At 37.1% G+C, this 24,219-nt stretch overlaps 1 protein-coding gene across 1 annotated transcript in view; it reads left to right on the top strand.

Moving 5' to 3' along the window:
- SPATA17 (spermatogenesis associated 17) overlaps positions 1-24,219 on the top strand; it is a 251,839-nt gene that overhangs the window by 32,242 nt on the left and 195,378 nt on the right. Inside the window, exons 2-3 of the mRNA XM_044004567.1 lie at positions 46-135; positions 1,162-1,243. Coding sequence (XP_043860502.1) covers positions 46-135; positions 1,162-1,243 — 172 coding nt within the window. The remainder of the gene's footprint in view (positions 1-45; positions 136-1,161; positions 1,244-24,219) is intronic.

Genomic DNA, 24,219 nt, shown 5'->3' on the forward strand with positions numbered 1-24,219 from the left:
AAATGTCAATTACTAATGAAATACTTTTTAAAACAATGTTTTCAGGATTGTAGATGGATATAGAAAAAAGGAATATAAGGCAGCAGTTAAAATACAGAGCTGGTTTCGAGGATGTCGTGTTCGTGCTTATATCAGGTATATTGATTTTTGTCAATGAAACTTCAGACATATCATTTAAGGTATATTTTTTTGAAACTTGTGTAATTATTTGATTTTTAAACATTTTAAATTGTCATGAAGAGTAACTAAAATATCTTCTTAGAAAAATAATACATATTAATATTGAGAACTAAGTATATTAATTTGACATACCAAGCAAGGAACTCTAGAAATTCACAAATGGCAGATTTATAAGAGGTAGTTTGTCACTATTGGATGAGTCATATAGCAAGAATGATGGACAGTAGATGAACTGCACAACTAATAGGTGAGGTCATATAGGAAAACGATCCAATAACTTCTAGAAGTTGAAAACTCAGTTGGACAAACCAATAGTCTGGCTATTTGGATAAAGATGGAAACATTGATTATAGTATTCTTTGTAATTATGTGCTGTAGGTGAGATGTCAACAGACAAATATGTATACTGACATTTTCTACTTATAAACAAGCTTTCAAAAACCTTATATTTGGCAAATGAAGTTAATATCATATAATGTATATGATCATTTAAATTAGGTAATATAGTGTAACTAATTGACTATAGTACTTGTGGTTTAAAATTGAGTTTATTATTCCACTACTCTACTTGAAAATCTGGTCTGACTCCACAAGATATAATACACTGGGCTTTTGCCTAAAGGAAGAGAAATTAATCTTAAGTGAACATACAGGTTGTCTCAATTCTTTCCTCCATGTTGGATGGTGAAAGGGGATGTAGGGAGAATTGAAGAGTGGAGTGGAATTTGAAGTCTGTATTACCAATACTATGTCATTACTAGTACCACATTCTGGCCTTATGGGGCTATAACTGTTGGGAAAAGGCAAAGAAATCCTCCCACCTTTAAAAAATAATGGCTTCCACCACAGAGATGACTCCATCCATCTCTTAATGTCAACATTATGCAAATACTCTGGAAATTAAAATTTTAGGAATGAGGTTTTTTCCAAAAAAAATTGAAAACTTTTAAAAATGAAATAATCTCATGATTAACATTTCAGGTATTTAAACAAAATGATGACAATTATACAGAAATGGTGGAGAGGTTATATGGGAAGAAAACAATATCGAGAAATGGTGAAGGTAACTGCATAAATTAAATAATCTTTTAAATTATACAATAGAATGTAAATAATTGACTGTTATGTATTAATAGTTTAAAATTGACAAAATTTTCGAGTATACCATTCTTCTTGAAAATCTACATATGACATTGAATAGTTATATAAATTTACCTAAAGAAAGAATATGGGTAGTTTTGGAGTTGATATTCCTTACTCTAATTTAATTCCAAAAATAATAAAATGAGTCAATTTCTCTATTTTCTACTGTTCTCTATGTTATTGGTTTAAATTTCTTACCTAATGAACCTTGAAATACTTGAGATTTGCCTTGAGGCACATAGCAGATCACAGCCATCTAATTCCCCTAAGGGACTTTAAGATAGCTGAATTGTATGATAAGCAACTAGCTTTAAACTCAGCTAAGAGGCTTAAGAAATTTAAAAAAATATTTTTTTTCTCAACACATAATTGGAAGATTTTTTAATCAGTTGCTTGCTTCACTAATTTTCCAATTTGTTAATATTTTCTATTACAATAGTTTTTAATTTGCTTTTCATTTGTTCTTGATTAATTGCATCTAAGCCAAATTATTGTCTTTTCACAGAAATAAAAATGCACAGAGAAGGAAAATAAAAATAAGCAGATGACTAAATAAAATGTGTTCATATATAACAAGGGGATTTTAGAACACACGAATAAACTATGTGAAGTACTACTTGGGAAAGATCCTAATGCTTCATAGCTAACATAAAAGTTGTCATACAACAACTCTAGCATCTGGAATGTAGATTTCTTTAACATATTCCTTTATAAATAGGTTCTAGCTATCCTTTTAAAAATTAATTTTTGAAAATTATCAAGCATTTGATTTTTTTCTCCCTTTTACCTCACCCCTAGAAAAGAGAAAAACAAAATCTTCATAAGAAAGAATAGTCAAGCAAAACAAATTCCTATATTGGCCATGTCCAAAAATATGTCTCTTTCTGGCAGCCAAGCGGCACAATAGATAATGCACTATTCCTGGAATCAGCAAGACTTGAGATCAAATCCAGCCTCAGACATGTATATGTACACAGCCTCAGCTGCGTATCTCTGAGCAAGTTACTTAATGACTGTTTACCTCAGCTTCCACAAATGGAAAATAGGGATAATAACAGCAGCTACTACTCAGAGTTGTTGTGAGGATCATATGAGATAATATCTATAAAAAGCTCTTAGCACAGTGCTTGTCACATAATAGGGGCTGTATAAATGCTCATTCCTTTGTCCCTTGACCTTCCCATCTACATATGAGTCCATCATCTCATTGTCAGGAGGGAGGGTAACATTCATCATCAGTCCTTTGGTATCATAATTAAAAATTATGTTGATCAAAATTCTTTATTCTTTCATAATATTTGTTTATACAGTGTTCATGTTGTAGTATAAATTGTTCAAATTCTACTCACTTCACTTTGAATCAGTCCCTGCATCTTTCCCCAAGTTTCTCTGAAACCATTATTTTCTTCATTTCTTAGAGCCTAATACCATTTCATTACATTTTGATACAGCACTTTGTTCAGACATTCCTCAAATGATGTGTATCCCTACCCCTCTTAGTTTCCAGGGTTGGGGTTTTTTTTTGCCACCACAAAAAATGTGACTATATGTATGTGTATATGTTTATGTATATATTTACATATATATAGAGAGAGAGAGACAGAGACAGAGAGAGACAGAGACAGAGAGACAGAGACAGAGAGAGACTGACTTTTTGGGGTCTAAACCTTTGGGGTATAGTTCCCAATTGCTTTCCAGAATGACTGTACCAATTCATAGCTACGGAGTGCATCAATGTACCTATTTTTCAGATGCCTCTCCAAGATTTCCATTTTTCATTTTTTTATCAACTTTGCCAATATGATAGGTTGAGTGAAGCCTCAGAGTTGATTTAAATTGTATTTCTTTAATTATAAATGGAGTATTTTTTTTCATTTTATGGCTCTAGAGAACTTGGATGTCTTCCCTCGAGAACTGTCAATCTGACTACTTATCAGTTGGGAAACGGCTCTTATTTTATTTGAATCGTCTCTTTCTATAACTTAATAATGAAGCTTCTATCAGAGAAATATGCTGCAGATTGCCCCCTCCCCCATAAACTTTTCCCCTTCTAACCTTAGTTCAACATAACCTTTACTTTTAAATATTTTCCTCCAACCTATTTTCTTATACCTGTTCTCTCTGTTTTCAACCTCCTCTTTACAGAGAAGAATAGATGTATGGAATAGGAGTGTGCTTAATATCAATATTGTATTCTTTTTTTTTTTTTTTTTTTTTTTGCAGGCAACGGGGGTTAAGTGACTTGCCCAGGGTCACACAGCTAGCAAGTGTCAAGTGTCTGAGGCCAGATTTGAACTCAGGTACTCCTGAATCCAGGGCTGGTGCTTAACCACTGCGCCATCTAGCTGCCCCCTCAATATTGTATTCTTGATGCAGTTTCCACTTCTTTAACCAACTTCCAGTCAGAAGTTCTTACCTTCCCATCCTTTGCTTTTGAATTTTTCTTTATGATCCATAACTCTGAATTAAGTTTGGTTTTGCTTATGGTTTTATTAGTTGGTTTTATTATCCCTTATTATCCCTCCCTGGGCAGATAGGTGGTGAAGTGGATAGAGCGCTGGCCCAGGAGTCAAGAGGACTTGAGTTCAAATCTCACCTCAGACACTTACTAGCTGTGTGATCCTGGGCAAGTCACTTAACCCCAATTGCCTTAAACATTCAGAGCCATCTCCAGTTATCTTGATATACTTTCCATTGGACCCAGATGGCTCTGGAGGAGAAAGTTAGGTTGGTGACTTTGCACAGCCTTCCCTCAATTAAATCCAATTTACTGAAAGTCATGACATTGTCCTAATGTTCATGGTCCTCTTTGAAAATGAAGGACAAGAGGCAGTTAGGTGGCACAGTGGATAAAGCACCAGCTCTGGATTCAGGAGGACCTGAGTTCAAATCTGGCCTGAGATACTTGACACTTACTAGTTGTGTGACCCTGGGCAAGTCACTTAACCCTCATTGCCCCTCAAAAAAAACGGGGAAAAAAAGAAAATGAAGGACAAACAACTACCCTTCTTCTTATTCTCCCTTTTCTCTCTTCCTTTAGCCCTCTTTTCCCTGGTTGAATTGAATGTATTTTTCCACCAGGCTTTTTGTGTCTATGTTAATATATTCTAACTTCCTTTGTCTGGTTCAAATGAAAATGAGGTTCAGCTGATAGCTATCTCATCGCCTTTATGATTTGTATAGACTTCCACCTGCATTTCCTGATTAAGAGAAAACACTCCCCCTTATGCCTTCCCTTTTCATCAATAGTGTATACTTTCCCCTTTTCCTTCTCTTTTTCTTAATAACATAAAAACACAATAAAATCATTCCCAAGCCTTCCATCTAATTTGACTTCTTCTGTAATCCCTGATGGTCTTACTTCTTCTCTTGTTATTTCATTTTTCAGTTGTGTCTGACTCTTTATGACCCCATTTGGGGTTTTATTGGCAAAGATACTGGAGTGGTTTGCCATTTTCTTCTCTAGCTCAATTTATAGATGAAGAACTGATGTAAATAGAGTGAAGTGAATTGCTCAGAGTCACACAAGCAACAAGTGTCTGAAGTCATATTTGAACTCAGGAAGATGAGTTTTCCTGACTTCAGGCCCAGCACTTTATCTACTGTGGCACTCAGCTGGCTTTGTTGTTGTTCAGTCATTTTTTTGTCTTATCCAATTCTTTGTGACCCCGTTTGGGGTTTTCTTGGCAGAGATACTGGAGTGATATGTCATTTCCTTCTCCAAATTTTCCAAATCATTTTACAGATGAGGAAACTGAGGCAAACAGGGTTAAGTGACTACCCCAGAGTCATACAACTATTGAGTGTCTGAGGTCAGATTTGAACTCAAGAAGATGAGTCTTGACTCCTGGCCCAGCACTCTATCTCCTGCACTACCTAGCTGCCATTACTGTTCTTAGGGGATGCTTATATTATTCTTCACATTCGAATGTGAATCCTTTATCTTTATAAAGACCTTTCCTGATCGCTCACTTGACTTTGCTTTTTTATGTCTATTTCAAAGTTTCTACTCAACGGAAGTCTTTTCATCAGGAATGGTTGGGACTCCTCCATTTCATTAAAGGTCCATTCCTCTTGTAATGTTATATTTAGTTTTTCTAGATGAATCATTCTTGCATATAAGCCTTTTTTGCCTTTTAGAATATTGTATTTCATGCTTTTCACTTCTTCATGGTTGTAGCTGCTGAATCCTATGTGATCCTGACTATGATTCCTCTGTACTTGAATACTTTTTTCCTCATTCCTTGAAGTCTTTTTTTCTTTGACCTGAAAGCTCTGAATTTTGCCTATGATGTTCCTTGGAGTTTTCATTTGGGATTTCTTTCAGCTGATGTTGGTGGATTCTTTCTATTTTCACCTTCTGGTTCCTAGAGATCTAGCAATATTCTTTCCTGATTTCATTTTTAGTCATGGCTTTCAGGTAGTCTAGTCATTCTTAAATTATCTCTTCTTTATGTGTTTTCTAGGCAGTTATTTTTATATGAGATATCTTATATTGTCTTCTTTTTCAGTCTTTTGACTTTGTTATTCATGGAATTATTAAGTTTGATGGTCTATTCTAGTTTTCAAGAAGTCTGCTATTTGGCTAAAGTTTTGTACCTCTTATGGTATGCTGTTAATTCTTTTTACAAGTATCTATTCCTTAGCTTTTCATTTCTTTTCCAATTCATACCATCCAAGCCAAACAAGGTTTTAAGGAAAAGGTAAAATGCCTTAGTAAGTTAATGAATGGAATTATATATTTAAATCAGCCAACCAACATATATTTATTTATTAAGTGCCAGGTACTGTGATAGGCACTAAGAGGCAAAGACTCCTTAAAAATTCAAGATATTCTTTTTTTTTCCTTGGACTCCTTGCCTTAGGACATGATTATTGATGGAGTCTCACTATAATTGCCCACTATGTCTAGAACTAGTTCCATCCATGCCTCAACTCACTACTTTGGACCTTACCAACTTTCATGCTTCCCTGTCCTTCTGCCCACCCCCACCCCCACCTTTCCATTTCTGTTATCCAAATTACATCAATTCTTTGTAAGCTCCTGAAAAGGAGATGCTAATCTATTTCCTCTTAGCTCCACTCACCATTTCTGTAACTTTCCAAACCAAAATGTCTCCTCCTTGCCTCTTCTTATTAGAATGCAAACTCCTTGAACATTGTACACAGTATCAGCAACATTGTGTGTTGATCAACTGTGATGAACTTGACTCTTCTCAGCAATACAGTGGTCCAAGATAGTTCCAAAGGACTCATGATGGAAAATGCTCTCCAAATCCAGAAGAAAAAAAAGAACTATGGAATCTAGATGCAGATTGAACCATACTATCTCAATTTTTTTTGTTTTTCTTTTTTGAGGTTTTTCCTTTTTGCTCTGATTTTTCTTGCACAACATGACTAATGCAGAAATATGTTTAATGTGATTGTCCACATATAACCTATATCATATTGCTAGTTGTCTTGGGGAGGGGGAGGGAGAAAAAATTGAAACTAGAAATCTTATAAAAACAAATGTTGGGGCAGCTAGGTGGCGCAGGGGATAGAGCACCAGCTCTGGAGTCAGGAGGACCTGAGTTCAAATGCGGCCTCAGACACTTAACACTTACTAGCTGTGTGACCCTGGGCAAGTCACTTAACCTGAATTGCCTCACCAAAAAAAAAATGTTGCAAACTATCTCTACATGTAACTGGAAAATAATAAAATACTTTCATGGAAAAAAAAGAATGCAAACCCCTTGCTTGTTATATAGTGGATCCTTAATAAATTATTTTAATTCATTCATTTAAAGACAAAAATGATACAAACTTTTTTCAGTGCTTACATTTTGTGAGGAGAGATGTGTATATCTAGAATAAATACAACATAATTTTGGTGAGAGCAGAAAATGCTTCATGTAGAAAGTGGTACTTATATTTTAAAGTATAGCTCATTTAAACTCTGTGCTTGTCTCAAGTCCCACTCACAGTAGTAGGCTAGGTCCTCAAAGCAAAAATGTCTATATCTCCCATCAAGGCTCTAGATGCTTCCCAACAGGGCACTGAGGGGTTAGGAGTATCTTTTTTCAATGGTGTAGCATAGCTCATGAGCCCCAACTGATGTAATTCCCATTATGACTGTCTATTGATAGACATTAGTTATCTAGACAATTAACTATTTAGAAAGGGATATTTCCTAAAGTGGTGCAATAAGAACAATTGCAACAACAGATATCCCTGGGACTTGATTGCCTTTTGCCTCCCTTGATACAGCTTCCTGGTCATCTAAGGGCATTAGAAAGCCTGACTCACATGGAGTTGTGAGAAAGCACAGTTGGTGTATGTCTGAAGACCACAAGATTTACCATATCCTGTCCTTTTGACTAGATATATTTCTATATGGAGATGAAGATTGGGGCACCTCCAGAGAACCTAAGTGCCACTGTATCCTTGTTACATATCCTTGCTAGTTTAGGGCAAAATATATCTCCTTTGGTTCATTATTCTGTGACTTATAAGTACTTCATTTCATCCAAACACTGAACTTGAACTGGTATTAGGACAAGCTCTCTAAGGTTAGAAAGGTAAGCTGGGAACAGATTGTGGTGGCATTTAAATGCTAAGCATAGGAGTTTTTAAGTGATCCTAGAGGTAATAAGAAGCGACTGGACTGTTTTGGGTGGATGAGTGATATGCTTGGACCTGTGCTTTAGGAAAAAAATTGCTTTTATATCTATGAGAAGAATGGATTGGAAGAAGGAAAGATTTGAGGCAGGGAGACCAAGACTTAGCTACCGATTGGGTAGATGGGGTAAGAGACAACAAGGGGTAAAAAATGACACTAATTTAATCCTGCTCTTATCACCAATTTGAAGGATTCACCTAGTCATTTTGCTTAAGTATTGGTTTGGGTTTTTCTTCCATTAAATGACTATAATGATCCACATACCTTTCTATAATTTATAGTAGAGTAATTAGTCCTCCATAAATGATAAAGGATTTTAAATGAAAGAAACTGGAACTTAAGGGGAAAGAGGTTTACCCATTGTAATTTCTTTGGAGTTCTTGTATCATTTTTAAATCCTCCTTAAATATTTTCTCAATAAGTTTCTAAAAAGTGAAAAAGTAGAACTATCAGAATCACAGAATCTCAGATACAGAAAGAACTTTAAAGGTCATCTGCCTAAGCCTTACCTAAAACATGAAGCCCTTCTACACAATTCCTAAGCATTTTCCTTTATGACCTCCATAAGCAGCTTATGAGGCAGCAGGTCCTCTCTGGAAGAGCTCCACTTGTTAGAAGAATTCTTATATTCAGGTGCAATTTCCCTTAGTGTTACTTGTATCCAATGCTATAAGTCTAATTCCTCTTTCAAATGTCAGGCCTTCAAATGCTTAACAATATTTATCATGACCTCTTCATCTTCTCTTCTCCAGGCTACATATGACCACTTCCTTCAATGGACCCTCATATGGCATAGTGTACACTCCCCCCACTTTCTTGGTAACTCTTCTCTGTACCCACCCTAGATTGTCAAGGACGTTTCAAAGATGTTTCATCCATAATTGAACACAATCCTTTTGACATTTTCTGACCAGGTGGAGTACAAGTTGACTATTACATTGTAAATTTTAAATTCTATGCTTAAGTTTAAGGGTTGATTTTTTAAAAAATTTTGGCTATGTCAAACTGTTGGATAATATAGAATTTGAAGTTCACTAAAATGCCCAATGTATTAAAAAAACAAAACTGTTGCCTACTTGTACTTCCCCAATCTGATATTTGCAAAGTTGACATTTGAAAACCCAAATATAAAACTTTACATTTACCCAAACTAAATTTAATCTTATAAGATTCAGCCTATTGTTTTACCTTGACAGGTCCTTTTTGGATCTTGATTCTCTTAGTCACTGTGCCTGCTCTCTTCAGCCTGATGTCATTTGTAAATTGGTTAAGCATGTAATTTATGCCTGCATCCAAGTTATTGACAAAAGTGTTGAAAAACAGAGTTAAAGACATATTTCTGAAGCTCTCAATGAAATATATATTTCACTGAAGATGTTCCCTGGTGTCATGAAAAATGTACTGCACAAAGTCTAAACAAAGGATTCCCTTTTGATGGGGAGATTCTTTACAAAGAACACAAAGAACATTGGAAAAACTCATACTTGGGGTACCATGTTTTCAGGGATGCTTTGATAAAAGACATTATTTGTTTTGTTTTGTTTTGTTTTGTTTTGTTTTTGCGGGGCAATGGGGGTTAAGTGACTTGCCCAGGGTCACACAGCTAGTAAGTGTCAAGTGGCTGAGGCCGAATTTGAACTCAGGTCCTCCTGAATCCAGGGCCGGTGCTTTATCCACTGTGCTATCTAGCCGCCCCTTATAAAAGACATTATTACAAAAAACAGTTAGGCCAATAATGTAGTAGGATTGAGAGACAATAAAAGAATAGTCCGAATAGCACATTGGTATGACCAAAATGCTAAGAAAACAGGAGTAAACTGTAGTGAATTGGGTTAATTCTCTATAGAGGCTTCATGAGAAAATATCAGTAAGAAGTGAAAAGGATCTGAGGGTATGAAGAGAATACATACATCACTGGAATAAGTGTAATCTCCAATTAGAATTTAGCTATTCCAGCTTCAACCATTATTTTAGCCTGATTATTTCCAAATGTACCTTCAGCCCAGACATATTTCACACTTCTCTCTCCACACATTTGACTTTCTAATCAAAGTGGACTACTCATCCAATTTTCTTTGGCCACTTCTCATGGATACTATGCCCTTTGCCTGAAATGGACTTACACCTCATCTCTGACTGTTGAAATCCATCTCTTCCTTCAAGGCTCAGCTCAGGTGCCACCTTCTCTATGAGACAGTGAAGAGATAAGACAGGGGTAGAAAGTATCTGAAGTTTGGCAAGTGGTGAGAGAAGAGAAGAGAAAGGAAGAAGTGAGAAGTGACTGTAAGTTGTATTTCTACATAAACATTTCTTGCAGACAATAGTTGAAGGCACTTAACATTCACATTAAGTTTTGGTGAGGGAATCTACTTCTTTGCAAATCAAATGAAGTTTAGTTTGATAGCATGTATCTATCTGATCCAAAAGAAAAGTCAAAGAAAGCCCCCAGAAAAAGAAAGAAATGTCCATAATAGAGTTCCTTTCTAAGTAGTTCCTAACAATCAAAACCTGTGGTGCAGGGAATAGACTAACAATTAGCCAGGGTAATTGACTACAAGAGATAATAAAAAGAGCCAGAAAACACTGTGAAGCCTAGTTCTAGTAAGTATGTAGACCAAAGAAGGATTTTCCATTGACCTACAAAGAGTGCTCTATGTTTGTGATTCTGTCACTACCAACTAATCCCCATGTGGACACAAATGTAGGTCAGTTTCCCTATTTGAGAAAAGGGCTGGAGATATGTTTCTCTGTGCTACACATCTTGAGTCTTGTGTTCATTTCTGGGTACCCCATGTTTGTAATGACATTGATAAGTTTGTGGCCACCTAAAGAAGGCTGATTTGGATGGTAACATGACTAAAGGCCTTGCCATATGATTCAGTTTAAGGAATTGGTGATATCTAGCCATAGGAAAATATTGGTTCCTAGTTAGGGTTGGAGTGGGGAAGAGAATGATAATGCACCCACTGTCATTTCAGACATTTGAAAGGGCTGACATATGGAAAAAGAATTAAATTTGTTTTTGAATTGTCTGAAAGTGGAATGAGCTGCCTTAGACGGTGATGAATGAGACATCTTCCAGCAAAGGCTAAACATATATTTATCTGTGGTAGCATGGTAGAATTCCTATTACAGTATGGGTCTGGTTAGATAACCTCTGAAGTCCTTTTTTTTTTTTTTTTTTTGGTGAGGAACTTGGGTTTTAGTGACTTGCCTAGGGTCACACAGCTAATAAGTGTTAAGTGTCTGAGACCAGATTTGAACTTAGGTCTCCTGACTCCAGGGCTGGTGCTATATCCACTGCACCACCTAGCTCCCCCTGAAGTCCCTTTTAACAATGAATTCTGTGAATATGTGATGCCTTTCCTGGTTGTCTTCTCCCCAACCAAAAATGATGTTTCCCTTCTTAAATCTCTCATACCATTGTTTGATGATTCCTATTCACTTAATCATCTTCATTTGCCCAACTATAATTTGTCCCAGAAATAGCCCCATTTTTAGAGAATCACTTCTAGAAGCAGGTCATTCATTTAATTGACTGCTCAGAGTGACTTTCAATTTTACCACAATTAGAGGCTTCAATATTGATAAAGGGCTAGGTCCTTGAATTAATTTAATATGTCAATCTTATTTAATAAGTTGTAACTTTTTTCCCTTTGATTTTGCCCTCATCACAGTTATCCTGTGACTTGCAGGTTATGGCACTGATTTTTAGCAGTACAAAGTAATAAGTAATTGACAACAACAAAGTCTCTGACAGGAAAAGGGCTCAAGCACTTCTCTCTGAGCAGCTTTAGTCTGGTTAATCAGAAAGGAAAGCAAGAATGCAGGAATCAAGGTCAGGTTACCAGTTTTAAATCTAAACACAAAACAAAATCAAAGTTACTGGAATAAAGTTATTGGATTCATTGAAATTTGCAGTTGGCATTTTTAATGTCTAGTTCTACCACCAAAAGATCTATGTGCAACTCACAGTTTCTCTTTCCTACACCTGTAAAATGGGAAATGTGCAAATTCCTTGATGCCTGATCCAGTACTTATTTTTCTATTACCTCATATTGGCCAGGTCACTGAGTCAAGATCAGAAAGAGAATTATGTAGTTAGAGATATTGAGGGTAAGACACTCACATTTTAAACAGATAAAGAGGTTCAAGAGATTTCCAGCATGTTTTGGCACTCACATAAGATCTTATATACCTAGTGGTACCTCTTCCTTAACGTGTCCTTGACTCAGAAATTAACCCAGATTTGATCAGTCTAAACCTTAACAATTCTGATTGCTTTATGTGTCTTTTTTTAAAATTTATTTAGAATTTTCCCCAAGTTACATGTAAAAAAAACAATTTTTTTTTCACATTGATTTTTTAAAGCTGTTTCATTTTTTCTTTCTCCCTCCCTCCTCATGCCTCCCTAAGAAATCAAGCAATTCAATATAAGTTATACATGTGTAGTCATGCAAAACATCTTCACATTAGTCAGGTTGTGAAATAAAACAGGCAAAATGTCTTTAGAAAGAGGAACTGACAAATAAAATTATACTTCAATCTGTATTCAGTTACCATCAGTTCTTTCTCTATTGATAGTTTGCATTTTTCATAGGTCCTTCTGATAGAATCCTGCTTATCATTTCTTTCACAATTACTATTGCTAACTGTATTACCCTCTATCCTATTCCCTCCCCTTGATATTTACTCTCTTTTCTATTTTCTTTCACCCTATCACTCCTCAAAAGTGTTTTGCCTTTTAATGCCCCCTCCCTCAATCTGCCCTCCCTTCCTTTGCCTCTCTTCCCTTATCCCCTTCCCCTTCAACTTTCCCTCAGGGCAAAATATATTATTATACCCATGTGAGTGTGCATGTCATTCCCTCTTTGAACCAATTTTGATGAGAATAAGGCTCACTCACTCCCCGACTCCTTCCCCATCTTTCCCTCCACTCCATAAGCTTTTTCTGGTTTCTTTTATGTGAGCTACTTTACCACATTCCACCTCTCCCTTTACCTTTCTTCCAGTGCATTCCTCTTACCCCTTAATTTAATTTTAAAGATGTCATCATGAGTCAGCTAGGTGACATAGTGGACAAAGCACCAGCTCTGGACCCAGGAGGCCCCTAGCCTAAATCCGGCCCCAGACATAAGCCACCCCACCCTGCCTGCCCCACAAAAGACAAGGATAAACAAAAAATAAATGCTTTACAGATATCATCCCATCATAATTAATTCCCACCTCTGCCCTCTGTCTAAATTTATTCCTATCATCTGCCCTAATACTCACAAGGCTCTTATGATTTAGACATATCATCTTCCCATGTAGGAATGTAAACAGTTTAACCTTTTAACATCTTTCATGATTTCTTTTTCCTGTTTATCTTTTTATGCTTCTCTAGGGTCTTGCATTTGAAAGCCACATTTTCTATTCAGTTCAGGTCTTTTCATCATGAATACCTGAAAGTCCTCTTTTTCATTAAAGTCCCATTTTTCCCCCTGAAAGATTATAATCTGTTTTGCTGGATAGGTGATTTTTGGCTGTAGTGCCAGTTCCTTTGCCCTCCAGAATATCATATTCCGTACCCTCCACTCCTTTAATGTAGAAGATGCTAGATCTTATGATATCCTGACTGTGGCTACACAGTATTTGAATTCCTTTTTTATAGCTGCTCGAAATATTTTCTCCCTGACCTGGGATCTCTGGAATTTGGTCATAATATTCCTGGAAGTTTTCCTTTTGGGATCTCTCTCAGGAGGTGATCAGTGGAATTTTTCAATTTCTATTTTGCCTTCTGCTTCTAGAATATCAGGGTAATTTTCCCTGACAATTTCTTGGAAGATGATGTCTAAGCTCATTTTTTTGGTCATGGTTTTCAGGTAGTCCAATGATTTTCAAATTCTCTTTCCTGGATCTATTTTCCAGGTCAGCTGTTTTTCCAAGGAGATATGTCACATTGCCCTCCATTTTTTTTATTCATTTGGATGCTTTATTGTATCTTTATTTCTCATAAAGTCATTAGCTTCTATTTGCTCTATTCTAATTCTTAAGCAATGATTTTCTTCAGAGAGCTTCTATATCTCCTTTTCCATTTGGCCAATTTGGCTTTTCGAGCTGTTGACTTTTTTTTGCATGACCCCCCTGCATCACTCTCATTTCTCTTTCCATTTTTTCTTCTACCTCTCTAACTTTTCCCTCTACCTCTCTTACTTTATTTCCAAAGACCTTTTTGAGCACCTCTATGGTCTGAGACCAATTTTTCTTGGAAGCTTTGGAAGTAGGAGTTTTGACTTTCACCCCATTATGCCACTTCCCTATCCCCTTCCTCAGTGTATTCCTCTCCTTCCTCAATTTTACCCCAAAGGTGTCATCATGAGGCAGCTAGGTGACACAGTGGACAAAGCACCAATCCTGGACCCAGGAGGACCCAAGCCCAAATTTGGATCACGGATACAAGACACTCATTAACCCTGACTGATCGCGCCCCGCCCCCAAAATAAGAGAAACAAAAAAAAAATGCTTTACAGGTATCATCCTTGCATAATCAATTCCAACCTCTGCCCTCTGTCTACATTTATTCCTATCATCTGTCCTAATACTCACAAGGCTCTTATGATTTAGGCATATCATCTTTCCATGTAGGAATGTAAAGTTTAACCTTTTAACATCTTTCATGATTGCTTTTTCCTGTTTATCTTTTTATGCTTCTCTAGGGTCTTGCATTTGAAAGTCAAATTTTCTATTCAGTTCAGGTCTTTTCATCATGAATACCTGAAAGTCCTCTTTTTCACTGAAGTCCCATTTTTTCCCCCTGAAAGATTATACTCATTTTTGCTGGGTAGATGATTTTTGGCTGTAAACCCAATTCCTTTGCCCTCAAGAATATAATATTCCATGCCCTCTGCTCCTTTAATGTAGAAGATGCTATATCCTGTGCTATCCTTACTGTGACTCCACAGTATTTGAATTGCTTCTTTCTGGCTGCTTGCAATATTTTCTCCTGGACCTGGGAGCTCTGGAATTTGGCTATAATATTCCTGGAAGTTTTCCTTTTGGGATCTCTTTCAGGAGGTGATAGGTGGATTCTTCCAATTTCTATTTTATCTTCTGCTTCTAGAATATCAGGGCAATTTTCCCTGACAATTTCTTGGAAGATGATGTCTAAGTTTATTTTCTGGTCATGATTTTCAGCTAGTCCAATAATTTTCAAATTATTTCTCTCCTGGATGTATTTTCCAGGTCAGCAGTTTTTCCACGAAGATATTTCACATTGCCCTCTATTTTTTTATTCACTTGGATTTGCTTTATTGTGTCTTGGTTTCTCATAAAGTCACTAGCTTCCATTTGTTCAATCCAAATTCTTATGCAATTATTTTTGTCAGAGAGCTTTTCCATTTGGCTTTTCAAGCTGTTGATTTTCTTCTCATGTCTTTCCTGCATCACCCTCATTTCTCTTTCCTTTTTTTCTCTAACTCTCTGACTTTATCTTCAAAGTCCTTTTTGAGTCCCTCTATGGCCTGAGATCAATTCATATTTTTCTTGGAAGCTTTATATGTAAGGGCCCTGATGTTGCTGTCCTCTTTTAAGGGTGCACCTCAGTCTTCCTTGTCACTAAAGAAGCTATCTATGGTTCACAACTTTCTCTGCCTACTCATCCTGCTCATCTTTCACTTGATTTTTAACTCCTTCTCAGTGTAGGGTCCTGCTTCCAGGATATACTGTCCCAAGCTTCAGGGGTCCCAGGTGTTATGATTGAATGAGGGGCAGTTTCTTCACTCACCTGGCCCTTTCTCTGGTCTGTAGCTAATTCCAGGCAACTTGCCAATCAACCGGGCAGCAAAACTTTATGTGCCATGGTTGCTAGCTCTGATGAGCCTGCACCCCTCCCTGACCTGGGCTGCCACTGCTCAAGGTTTCTTCCTGGTTCCCCACTAGGGTAGGACATCCAAATCCCCCCTTAGCTCCTGCATATACCCGTGTAGATTCCCCCACAGCCAGCTGTTCAGCCCTCTCATCAGATTGTGAGTTTAGTTCCAGAAGACGCCACTACTGCAGCTGATTCAGAGGCTGGGGGTAAGTTTCTCAGGCACAGTCTGCCTGGGGCTTGGTCTGGGTTGGCGGGATTGCGGGTCTAGTCTCTTTGAACTTCCAAGATGCCTTTGGCTGTAAAATAATCTCAGCCGTCTTTTTGTGGGTTCTGCTGCTCCAGGCGTTGTTTTCTGGCTGTGTTTGGAGGCTTTTTTGGAATAATTGTGTCAGGAAATCTGAGGTTTTACTGCCTTTTCTCTTGGCTCCACCACTGGACTTTATGTTGCCCACTTACTCTTTTACCCAGAAGCAGAAATTTGATTGAAACCTGATTTTCTATGGTCAGAAGCTTGGTGTGCCTGTGCCTTTCGCCCACTGGGCTGCTGACACTCGAGCCTGCTTACTTGTTCAGAATATGGGCACTCTGCTTTAGCTCCAGCAGAGACTGCAGCTGTTCCCCCTGGCCAACCACTGGATCCCCTCACTGGTCTGTGAGCTGAGTTTCAGAAGTAGCCACTGATGCTGATGTTTCTGAGGCTCTAGAGGCACGGCCTGCCTGGGGCTGGATCTGCACCATGCACTTCACTCCTCTCTCAGCTAGTTCCACAGACCTTCCCTGTCACCCTTTAAAGAAATCTTTGGCTGGAAAATGGTTTCCCTCTGTTCTTTTCTTGGTTCTGCTGCTCCAAGAATTGTCTTATGGCATTATTTTGAACGTAAGTGGATGGTTTGTGTCAGAACCACCAGGGGTCACAGCTTTTCCTCCACCATCTTCTCCTTTATATGTCTTAAGAGACTGAGGAAGCTAATATTTCATTATCTCTTCTTCCTTCCTGCCTATACATTTCCCTAGTTCTTTCTCACCCTCATACTTGGTTATACTATATCCCTTGAAGCTATCATCCTTTATTTCTCTGTTTTTTTAACCAAATACTAGGTGGAGAGTGAAAGATTTACACTTTGTTTTTACCATCTGCCCACTTTGCAATCTGGTGTCTGACCTCATTGCTCAACTAAAACTGCTGCTTCCAAAATCAAATTCGATGATCTTTTTTCAGTCCTCAATTCTTTCTTGACTTTTCTGATGTATTAGACACTGTTAACTAAACTACCCTCTCCTCCTGCCTATTCTCTCCTTTCTAGGTTTTTATTGGGGAAAGGAACATTCAGTAAATGCCTATTATGTATAGGTACTGTGCTAGGAGCTTTTCAAAAATCTCATTTGATTCTCACAACAGCTCTGTAATAGAAGTCCTATTATGATCCCCATTTTTACAGCTGAGAAAACTGAGGCAAACAGAAGTTAAGTGACATACCCAGGATTACAAAGCTAAGAAGTCTCTGAGGCTAGATTTGAACTAAGCTCCTCCTGAGTCCAGGCCCAAGGTTCAGGCCTTTTTTTCACTGTGCCATCTAACTGCCACCTGTTATCTCTTGATTCTCTTGCTGATCTAATTGCTCTTTCCCAGTCTCCTTTTTTATTTAAAGTTTCAAGTTCCAAATTCTATTCCTCCTTCCCTCCCTTCCCTTTCCCCTCCTGAGGCAGTAGGCAATCAAATACATGTATGGTTATGTAAAACATTACTGTATTGGTCATTTTGTATAAGAAAACTCAAATAAAAAAATGAAAGAAATTAGTGAAGTGAAGTTAGCATGCTTCATTCTTTGTTCAATCAATATCAGTTCTTTCTTTGGAGGTGGATAGTATGCTTCATCATTAGTCCTTTGGGATTGTCTTGGGTCATTGTATTGGAGATAATAGTTAAGTCATTCACAGTTCTTCATCAAATAATATTCCTGTCACTGGGCACAATGCTCTCTTGGTTCTGCTCATTTCACTATACATCAGTTCATATAAGGTTTTCCAGGCCTTTCTGAAATATTTCTGCTTGTTATTTCTTATAGCACAATAATATTCCATTCTGATCATAGACCACAGTTTATTCAGCCATTCCCCAATTAATGGACATTCCTTTGATTTCTAATTCTTAGCCACCACAAAAAGAGCTACTATAAATATTTTTGTACAAATAGGTTTCTTTTATTTTTTTTAAATTTTACTTGTTAACTCTTTAATTTAAAGTTTTTCCAAAATACATGTAAAAACAAATTTTAACATCAGTTTTTTAAAACTTTGTGTTCCAAATTCTCTTTCTCCCTCCCCACCCCACCCCTTAAGAAAACAAGCATTTCAATATAAGTTATACATGTGTAGTCATGCAAAACATTTCCACATTAGTCAGGTTGTAGGGGGAAAAAAGACAAAAAACTTTAGAAAAAGAACCTAACAAAAAATTATGCTTTAATATGTATTCAGATACCATCAGTTCTTTCTCTGTAGATGGATTACATTTTTCATAAGTCCTTCAGAGTTGTCTTGGAACATTGTATTGCTGAAAATAACTAAGTCATTCACAGTAGATCATCTTATGATATTGCTGTTATTTTGTATATAGTTCGTTTTACTTTGCATCAGCTCATATAAGTCCAGGTTTTTCTGATAGTGTCCTGCTTATCATTTCTTACAGCACAATAGGGTTCCATCATAATCTCTTCCCAGAATTTGTTCAGCCATTCCCTAGTTGATGGGCATCTCCCTAATTTTGAATTCACTGTGTTTTTTTCAAACTCTTTTTGGATACCAACCTAGTAGTGGTATTACTAGGTCAAAGAGTATGTGTGGTTTTATAGCCCTTTGGCCATAGTCCCAAATTGCTCTACAGAATGTTTGAATTGGGGCAGCTAGGTGGTACCTAAAGCACCAACCCTGGATTCAGGAGCACCTGAGTTCAAAGCCAGCCTCAGACACTTGACACTTACTAGCTGTGTGACCCTGGGCAAGTCACTTAACCCTCATTTCCCCGCAAAAAAAAAAAAAGTTTGAATCAGTTTACAACTTAAGCAGACTGTATTACTGTCCCATTTTCCCCATATTCCCTACAACATTTGTCATTTTCTTCTGCTGTCCTATTATCCAATCCAATAGGTATGAGGTAGTTCCTAGAATTGTTTTGATCTGAATTTCTCTAATCAATAGTGAGTTAGAGCATTTTTTTCATATGACTATAGGTAGCTTTGATTATTTCATGTGAAAACTTCATGTCTTTGATGATCTATCAATTAGGGAATGGCTCTTATTTTAACAAATTTGACTCAGCTCTCCATGTGTTTGAGAATTGAGGCCTATCAAACTTGCTTCAATTATTTTTTCCATGAATTGTCTTATGGCATTATTTGAGGGTATTTGGAGGGGTCTTGGGGAGTGCTTAGGGAAGTCACTGCCTTTCTTCCACCATCTTGGCTCTAGCCCCACAAATAGGTCTCTTAATGATAGTGTCTTACTTCCAAATGATAGAACCACCAACAAGAGGAAATTCTATTCTAGATTGAATTCTCACCAACAAGGAAGAACTAGTGACTGAAATAGTGATAATGAGAACCTGCAAGATATTATTACTTCATTTTACAATTTTTGAAAAAAAATTGTTTGAAGAGAGAGAAGCTGGGGTTTATTTGTCATATACCCTAGATTTTGAGGGATCTGATTTCAAAGTGTTCAGTTAAAGGAGAAGTAGGATCTAACAAACTAAAATTTGGAAAGGGAACTCAACTTAAGCAGAATAGAACATCCTTGGGAATCAAATTCTGAAGACTTAAAGAAAAGCAATACAATGAAGAGGAAAAGAAGTTGTCTAAAAGTGATTGATATAGATGCAAATGACACTCACCAGCTAAGAGATTTTTAAAAGTTATACAGAATATGGAAGCACAGAAAGATAACAGAGTATGAATACAATAATATGGTGTGTTCCTGTCAGAATAATATTCAGAATGCTAAAACTTGGAATGAGCTGAAATTGGTGATGAAAACTTGAAAACAACAAAGGAGAGGATATTAAAAAAAGTGTTTGGAAAAGAGGAGGACCAAAGAAAGAATTCTGCTCAGAATTGATGATAATTAGGGACTACCAGAGAGAAGGACAGGAGTACTCAATTCTTATTTTAATTATTTTCTCTGCCAAGGAAAATGATCTGTGGACTGGAAGAACAAAATGTAAATGGCTATTTCTATTTATACTCTAGATAAGTAGATATTTTAAAAGAATTCCTAGTTTTCCTTTGATGAAGTTAGTCAATAGGACTAGCTGAACTGTATCTTCTAAAATTCAAAGAACTGGTAGACATGATTTTTGAGCCACAGTCCATGTTTCTTGAGAGTTCAATGGGAATGGATGGTATTGAAGGTTTGGAGAAAGAGAAATATTTCCCTGCTACAAAAAAGTGGAGTGTATAGATTATATATCAACACTTGATTCCTAAAAAAATCCTTGTACATGTTAAGAAAAGAATATTTAGGGAGTGTCATTTAAAGGAACCCTTGCTAATAGGTATCTAACGTGGCTTTATTAAGAGCAGATCATGCCACATTAACTTTATTTAATTTTTGACAATATTGTTTATATATTTCTTTTTATCTATACCTGTGATCTAATTGAAGTAAGTAGAGAATTTCACATATTGAAACTATTTCCATTGATGCAATTTGCAACTGTTTTGTCACTTATGGTCTCAGAGAACTGTGTGTGGTACTGAAAGGTCAGGTGTACCCAGTACGGTATATGTCATAGGCCAATCTGATTCCAGTGCCACACAAACTTTAGAACTACTAGATTAGTATATGAGAGAAATGCTGTTGATGTTGTTTCCCTAGACTTTAGCATGCAGTCCTTGTGAAAAGGCATTTTCACTGGCTATCCCTCAAGCCTGGCATTCTCTATCCTCATCTCTACTGTCAGTTTTCCTTGGCTTCTTTCAAGTCCCAGCTAAAGATCCATTTTTTTTGGGGGGGGGTGTGGGGCAATGAGGGTTAAGTGACTTGCCCAGCTACTGTCAAGTGTCGGAGGCCACATTTGAACTCAGGTTCTCCTGAATCTGGGGCCGGTGCTTTATCCACTGCACTACGTAGCTGCCCCTCCATTTTCTACAGAAAGCCATTCTCAATCTCCCTTAATGATAGTCTTCCCTCTGTTGAATATCTTCAATTTATCACACACATGTTGTACCGAGTTGTATTTATGATGTCCACCACTGAATTCCTTGAGAAAAGAGACTTTTTTTGCCTTTTTTGTATTCTTAACACTACCTTGGCACATAGTAGGCACTTAATTATTGACTAATTACATGAATAAAGATGGAAAGATGTGAAGTAGATGATAGAACAATTAAATAGATTCAGAACTGGTTGAATGACTAAATCAAAAAAATTATTATTAATGGTTAGATGTCTAATTTAAAGGGTATTTTTGGTGGTGTACCTAGGAATTTGTATCTAGGCTACTGAGCATATTTTATCTGGATAAAGGCATAAATGATGTTTTCACTTTTCTTGGTTTCATGGTCAAGATGTCGGTTTAATTTTCAGTAGGTTTGTGAGGAGCCTTTATTATATAACCAATGAGGGACTTCAGAGATGAAGAAGGGTGGAAAATGTCATCAAGAGGTTGCATGCTAGGAAGAAAAGATGTGGTGAGGGGTGAAGAATGGCAGGTGGATAGCCAGAGTACCCCACTGATACCCTTGTGATGTCAGGAGACAGTGAGGAAGATCTCCAGAAATTTGAGTGGATGCTTGTGATGAACTTACTAGAGAACATAGACAGGCATCACACAGTATGAGCAGGTATGGATGCTTTGAAATTCGTGTCATTAGAGAAGACTGCTAAATTGAAATTGATGAGATCACAAATGTATTTGTCTATTTGAATACAGATGGCAGGCTTATAAAATTCACCAATGACATAAAGGAGGGTTAGCTAGCACATTGGATGACAATTAAGATTCAAAAAGTCCTTGACAGGCTTCAATAGTGAGTTAAATCAAACAAGATGAAAGTTAATCGGTAAAAATGTAAATTCTTATGCTTGGTTTCAAAAAAAATCAGCTTCATTGTATACACTGTGAAATAGCCAGGGAACACCCTGTCTGTTTTATTATTGAAAGTCTGTTGTGTGTTAGAGCAATCTGATATGTTGTGTTTGTTCCCAGAGGGCAGAACTGGGAGCAAGGGAGGGAAGTTATAAAATGGGCTTCATGTAAGGAGGAACGATAGGGCTGTCTATCTAAAAATGGAATGAATTTCCTTCCGAGATGACAGTATTGGTATCCTATGGATGAACCCTTTTCGAATATGTTGTAAAGAGAGTATTTAGTTATGATCTGGACTAGATGATTTCTGAAGTAACATCTAACTCAGAGATCCTGTTATCTAGTAATTGTTTAGTTTGGGGAGTGGGGATATTGGAAGAATTACTCATTCTGCTTCACTTTTCTAACAAAAATCTATCATTCTGAGGAAAAATTCCTCTTCATTGGGTCATAGATTAAGGAATTTACTTTTAATTGTGAATTGGTTAAGCCGACTCTTTTTTTTTTTTTTTTTTTGGTGAGGCAATTGGGGTTAAGTGACTTGCCCAGGGTCACACAGGTAGTAAGTATTAAGTGTCTGAGGCCGGATTTGAACTCAGGTACTCCTGACTCCAGGGCCGGTGCTCTATCCACTGTGCCACCTAGCTGCCCCCTGACTTCTTTTTAAAAGGAGCAGAGTGCCTTCACTTATCTTCACACATGACAGAGCTTACAATGTATAAACTCTGATTTTACTCCCTGGTCTCAAGAGTGTAGAGCTGAGAAGACTTGGAGCTTAGCATGTGACTTGACAAATAGCAGGTGAAACTTGAATTTGTTAGTTACCTTGGTTCACTTTCTTCTCTTATACTATAATAGGGGAACACTTTCCCTCTCTGTTTCTGTCTCTCATCATCTCTGTCTTTTGTCTCACTTTGAAGTATACTCTGTTTTCTATCTCTGCTTTATGCTGTGTTTTCTGTGTTCCAAGGAGCACTGCTTGGCTGTTCTACTTTTCCCAAATACTTTAGTTTATTGAGTAGGTGTGTAACACAATCAGATCTATGCCTTAAGAAAATCACTTTGGCAGCTGAGCAGACAATGGATTGGTGTGCAGAGTCATAGAGATCAATTAGGAATCTATTGTAATAATATAGGCAAGGGATGTATGGGCCCGACTAGGGTGTTAGGCCTCTGGATAGAGAAATGAAAATTGACTTCAGAGATATTATGGAGATAGAATGAACAAGATGTGGCAACTGATGGGATATATAGAGGAAGGGAGAATGAGGATCTAAAGATAACAATTAAATCCCACCTTTGCCACAGACTTAAATGATTCTCCCAATTATTTGCTTAAGTGTTAATTTTCAAACTTAGTAGAGGATAACGTGGAGCAGGAGAGAATTGATGAAGAGAAACCAACAGGGAGTCTGCTGCAACAGTCCAGGCAAGAAGTGTTGAGGGTTTTTAGTAGAATGGTGGCTATGTGATTGGAGAGGAGATATATACAAGAGATATTAGGAAAGCAGAAAACAAGAAAGATTTGATAGAAATAATGGATAATAGAATGAAGAATTAAAGATGACCCTGAAGTTGCAAAGCTGAAAGGCTGTTAGTATCCTTGACAGGAAAGTCAAGGTGAAGTTGTGGTGGTGGTGGTGGCAAAATGAGTTCTTTTTGAATATGTTGAGTTTGAGATACCCACTGAACATTCAGTTCCAGATTTGACACAGCCTCATGCCATGTACTTGTGAATGATATGGAGAGATGTGAGCTAGGTGATAATTTAGTCAGGGAGCTACATAACTGACTTATGTAACAGACCCAGAGAATGTTATCAATCAATCAACCAACAATAAATTAATCTCTCTTTGAAAGCTGGCTTTTACTGGAATATTTCTTTGCTTTGTCATTACCTCACTTTTGCTTAATTTTTTTAAAGCAACAAACATTTATTTTATTTTTTCCAATTACATGTTTTTTTTGTTTTTTGGTTTTTGGTTTTTTGCAGGGCAATGGGGGTTAAGTGACTTGCCCAGTCACACAGCCAGTAAGTGTCAAGTGTCTGAGGCCGGATTTGAACTCAGGTACTCCTGAATCCAGGGCCAGTGCTTTACCACTGTGCCATCTAGCTGCCCCCTTTCCAGTTACATGTAATGGTAGTTTTCAACATTCATTTTCATAAGATTTAGAGTTCCAAATTTTTCTTCCTCCCTCCCTTTCCTCTCCCCTCCACAAGACAGCAACTAATTTGATATGGGTTATATATGTACAATCCATGAGTGCTCTTTTTATCAGTTCTTTCTATGGGGGTGG

The sequence above is a fragment of the Dromiciops gliroides genome, chromosome 4, assembly GCF_019393635.1.
Source record: "Dromiciops gliroides isolate mDroGli1 chromosome 4, mDroGli1.pri, whole genome shotgun sequence".
Classification (NCBI taxonomy): Eukaryota; Metazoa; Chordata; class Mammalia; order Microbiotheria; family Microbiotheriidae; genus Dromiciops; species Dromiciops gliroides.